The 5,195-nt window shown below is 43.1% G+C and overlaps 1 protein-coding gene across 1 annotated transcript; it reads right to left on the bottom strand.

The window, feature by feature from the left end:
- Positions 1-1,016: 1,016 nt before the first annotated feature.
- dkk1b (dickkopf WNT signaling pathway inhibitor 1b) lies at positions 1,017-4,866 on the bottom strand. The gene is made up of 5 exons (XM_079363211.1): positions 4,808-4,866; positions 2,517-2,758; positions 2,249-2,393; positions 1,906-2,040; positions 1,017-1,785 (listed from the first exon to the last, which is right to left on the bottom strand). Exons 2-5 carry the CDS (start codon positions 2,730-2,732, stop codon positions 1,520-1,522), a joined length of 762 nt encoding a protein of 253 aa, XP_079219337.1. The 5' UTR covers positions 2,733-2,758; positions 4,808-4,866; the 3' UTR covers positions 1,017-1,519.
- Between the last annotated feature and the right edge of the window lie 329 nt (positions 4,867-5,195).

Here is a 5,195-nt window from a genome sequence, read left to right as displayed (position 1 = left end):
ATATCAAGCAGATCTTTTACTCCTTTTGATCTGGCACGAGAATCGAGCTGAAAGTACAGTAATTTCCTCACCATCTTCTAATCTAAACGGGTCTAATTACAGGCACCAAGGTGTATTTGGGTGGATTCATCGTCTATCCATTGGAGAACATCCATTGCACAACAGCCAGGAAATGGGGTGTGCTTCTTGAGAACCTACATCCCTTTTTTTTTCTTACATTTGTTTTGAGTTGCATCACAAAAAAAAAGTGCTGCGGTGCACCTCGTTTCATGAGTCCTTGTGTACATTGAGTAAGATGAAGTAATTAGAGGCTTTAGTTTGGATAGCTAGCTATCTGCTCGGCTGCACATGAAGGTAGGGAAGGTATAATTATAAACTAGCCAGCAACACCAAAGGGTTAGCAGGCAAACACTCGCCAGTGCACACTAACTCATTACCTCTCTGTAGTTATCATTTGATACCTCTGTATCCTGTCCTGTTTTTTGTGCTATTTCCATGTGATTAAATATCCCTGATGGACCATGCTCTGCCTTCTTGGCAGGATTTGGCTTGTAGAGGCTCTGGTAATGACTCATGAACCTTGTATGTTGTTTTTATGTGAGTGTTTGTCTGCACGGATTTCAACAATCGTGTGTAAAGAGTTTAAAAATCAAATCTTGACCAAACAATTTAAAACCATCTACTCAGCCTCAACCACTGGTTTCTGAAGCCTGGGCTGGGAGTTAAACAGCACTGAGTGATTGTTCAAATAACTCTTGCTTTCCAGGAGTGGATGGTTGTTAGTGAGCCAAAAAATGTTCCCACATACACCAGACGGTGAGAGAAGATTTGGACAAACTGGATTGAAAACTTTCCAAAAGTCTTTTCTTTTTCTTTTTTCGGGGGGGAGGGGCAAAAAGTTTGGAGCAGAAAGAAGAAGTGAGGTTATCACATGATGTTTAATAAAAACAAATATATACAGACTTTTTCTATATAACATTTTCTTATAAAACAATATTTATAACAATTTACATCGCATGCAGCACCATTGCCTTTATAATACTGGTGTTGACAGAATTGTATAGCTCAATTAAGTGCCACCACTAGGATCATATTTACAATACAGTAATTTACTGCAATAACTGAGGCTTCAAGTTTCATAAAAAGAGAAACAAAACAGCTCTGCCATTACCGACGACATGAATCGATCTCTCCATGACTTCTGAAATGGCATTGCCTAACACTTCCGACTCCTCATCTGTTGAGGGGGAATCGGATCAGTCCGTCTTGCTCTGTTGCATCCCTCTGGGTGTATCACTTTTCCAGGAATCATGTCTATCCTTCCGGCTGCAGTTTTTGTCAGCAACTCTGGCAGGAAAGAATGTCTTAGGTGTTTGGTGTCTGTGTGTGTGTGTCAGCATCTCGAGTGAATGCAAGGCAGAAACGTGTTTGTCAGTGTCTATGACTGATTTATGGGTTTGCTGGGCGTGTGTGTCTTTGAGTGTGTATCTCAGTCTCTGTGTGTGTCCATGCGTTTGTGTCAGCGTCTCTGACAGGTGTGTAGGTTCCGGGCTGCAGTCCTGCTGACACTGTGGTCTCGCTCCCCTTTCTCCTGTCGGCAGGTCATGCCGTCGCCACAGTCGCAGCGCTGGAACAGCTCCAAACCGTGGTTGCCTTTCCTGCGGTGGCGCGTACACACCTGGCCCTCCGTCAACACGGGCTTACAGATGCGAGACCAGAAGTGTCGGGCGCAGCACAGACCTTCAGAGCAGTCTGCAGACCTCAGGCATGTTTCACCTTCCTGACCTGGAGTGGGATGAGGAGAAGTAAATATGTTAATTAATTACACCGAACTCACTGAAATCTTCTTTTCTTGACCATTACTTGACCCTGATAAAGGTCAGTGGTTTTCAACAGGACACTCACCTTTCACAGCATGAGGCTGATTGCCGTGGGCTGTAGGAGGCCTTTTGGCATAATGCTCCATTGTGTTGTTGTTTCTGTGCCAGCTTGTGATGACGGATGCATCTGTACCAGCTATGTCATTTGCCTGGCAAACACCTATAAAGGTTGAAAGATATAGTTGAGTTAATGATCTGCATTGATATATGATACAAAGTGGCACAAATGTTAGGTCATATGTCTCCTGAGCCATTTAAAATATGAAGACAATTATACTATAGAATAGAGTCACTTATCCCAGGATAACAACAAACACTTTCCAAAGTCAAAATATCAGTGTTCTATGAGATCTGATCTCTCTGCTCACCATTGCTGCAGCGGTTTCCTGCACAACACATCGAATCCCGTGCGCAACGCTTCCGGCTCTTACGGCACGGCAGACAGGCGCCTCGGGCGTCATTGCAGAATTCATCACCTCCGCAGTCTTCATCATCAGTGCAAACACCTGATTGCTGTAGTTAGGCGAAAACGAAAAGTACCACGTCATTTAAGCACATCGACATCACTCATAAAAACTTCCATAAGCGCAACTGTTGCCGTGGCGCACATGGGTTACTTTTACGCGCGGTCTTTACCTGCAATACATCAACGGGGGATTTGTGTGCCAAGCTACTGGATGGAGAGGTGCGCGGACTCGGACTGACAGTGTCGGCTCCATTACTTCCCGCAGCTCCGGGCAAGTTTTTGATGGCGTTGGAGTTGAGCAGGACAGTCCCCGCGTAAACGTCTCCAAGGTATCCAAACAGCGTGAGATACACAGCCAAGAAGCGATGCGCGGATGGAATCTGCATGATTTTCTCCTTAAATGTATGCTGTGCTGCAATGAGAAGGGGGAAAAAAAGATCCTGGATATCAAAACGATTGAGTAGCAAAGTCCAAAGCGGCCTTGAATCCTGAATCCAAAAGTTTCCGGAGAGTTTAAGCACGATGCTTTGGAAGACTCCTGCCTCTGAGTCCTGGGATGATCTCTTTATACATGTGGACCTGTTTGTCTTCCCGCCCCTCGCTGTGCACAACAAAGGCGGAGGGGTGGAATTTCAAAGAGAGCCCCACTGTACGGAAATGGCCATCTATTCTCCGTGCACAGAGAGAAAGACTGCATTTCACAATGTTTGTGTGATGATAATGACCTGCAAGGTCTGCCTGAATGCCCATCACCATGATGTGACGTATTCTGGAAGCAAGGTATATCCACGGCCACGACATGTCTCACACTTCTCCACAATGAAACAACTTTGATGATGACCGAGATTGGCTTAATTTGTTGAATTTATTGCATTTTATTGTGCTTAAAATTAGTGACTGTGTTAAAGTCTATCAGTCTGCTTAGTAAATTGTGATTGTGAAAAAGTGATTTTAAGTGAAACACATGCAAAAGTTTCACCACATCGGTCACATCTTTGTCACTTCATGTTTTGGTTTTAATTATCTCGTTTTCCATTCAATAATATTGTCTCACTTGTTAAACAGTCTTTTCTCTTTAGTTTGTTCTAATCCCTTATTTAAATGATGATAAGTATACTTGACTTTTAAAAAAAATAATGCTTTTAGTCCTTTATTCATTTTTTTTTACTCATAAGTAAAGTTATTAGTACTTGAATTTCCCTCTGGATCAATAAAGTATCTATCTATCTATCTATCTATCTATCTTATGCTGTTCAACATTTAGGCTTTTATTTTCATGATCATCACGTTCAGCTAAATGAACTAGAACTGCTATGATACAGAACATTGCAGCCCGTTTTATCTCTTGCATTATTTCACTTTGTAACTGTGACAGTATTCTTCACAGTGTGAGACACCAGTGTGTGTCTTTCTTTAAAAGCTCCGTTAGCCTCCTTTAGAAAAAGCTGTTTGGTTATTCCACCTTCTTTGACATTCAAGTAGCCTAACTGCCCTTTGGCTGTGTGAAGACAGTGATTGAAGTCACTTGCGTCGATTAACTACTTCATTTGATCCTTCTGATTGCAAAGGGGGCAATTATCCTCCAAAGTGTGCTTGATTACACCAGAGGCGGACATCAATGTGTAGGATATGCAGACCATTAAGGGGTGTGAAAAGTTTACCGAATTAATGGACTTCCGCAGCGAGGCCTTTCAGGGTTGACTGGCACTTTGAGATTAAAGGCAGCTCTGATCTGTCCTGCTCTTCCCGACCCTTTGGGATCACCTACTGCAAAGAAATGTCCAACCTGAGACCCAAGAAGAAGTCGCCGAAACTAATCCAAATAAAGTCCTCAGAGTTTGTGTTTGACAGCTTGTCCCCGGTCACACAACAAATGATTCAAGTTCCGAAATGAAGTCTTAATGTCTTAATATCAGATATGGTTAAGTCAATGGTTTGGTCTTTTAGGTTTGCTCCTGTAAATGTTTGAAATTGTGCGTTTATTTCGTCCGTAATATATTTATTTATTTATTTTTTTTTGGGGGGGGGGACTCACAGGTGCTTTTGTGCGTATTTTTACTCTTTGAAAAGCTGTTGGTACTTGGACGTCATCTGCTGGTCACGTTGCTTGTGTTTGGAGTGAGAGGTTGTGCGTGTCCGTGTGTGCGCGCGCGCGCGCGTTCACGAGTGTCCTCTGTGTGTAGGTGCGAGATAGAGACAGAGCTGCGCCATACGCACCTGACAAGCACGCTGTGGCACTTTGCGCGTTTGAATTGCTGTATATCTTTTGAAGTGGAGCTTTTATCTCCACTTTACTAAATGTCAGGGCTGGTAAGGTGAGCCCCTTTGATGCACTTTGATCCCCTTTGATCTCACTGAGTTGTCACCCTGTTGTTATGGCTGAAGCCGTTCCCCTGTCCCCCAAACAGATTTGTTGTTCGAATAACACCGAGACCAGAGAAGCTGAATCATCTGCACTTACCTCTAAGTGGATGACACGAACACCAGGACTGATTATTACATCTCAGGCAACCTGAACACATCAGCTCACTACAGCGGTTTGTAAAGAGAGGGCTGTCTTACCTGCGGCGCCCTCTTGTGGAAGAAACGAGTAATGACACCTCTAGATGCTTCAAATCAATCACAGCGTTATTTGCAATTGACCAAGAGACACACACCACTCAAAAGTATTGTTTTTACTCTATAATTTTTAAAAATCTTACACGTGGCACTCTGCAAAATCAATGTACAGCAGATTAAACAACAGAACAGAAGGCAGATATCAGGTAACATTGCAGAAGGCGCTCAATATAAGACTGAAAACCAGTGGTTTGTTAAGTGATGGCATATATAAGGCTTTGTGATCAACA

This window comes from Symphodus melops, assembly GCF_947650265.1.
Source record: "Symphodus melops genome assembly, chromosome: 15".
Classification (NCBI taxonomy): domain Eukaryota; kingdom Metazoa; phylum Chordata; class Actinopteri; order Labriformes; family Labridae; genus Symphodus; species Symphodus melops.
This window is presented reverse-complemented; position numbering and strand designations above follow the sequence as displayed.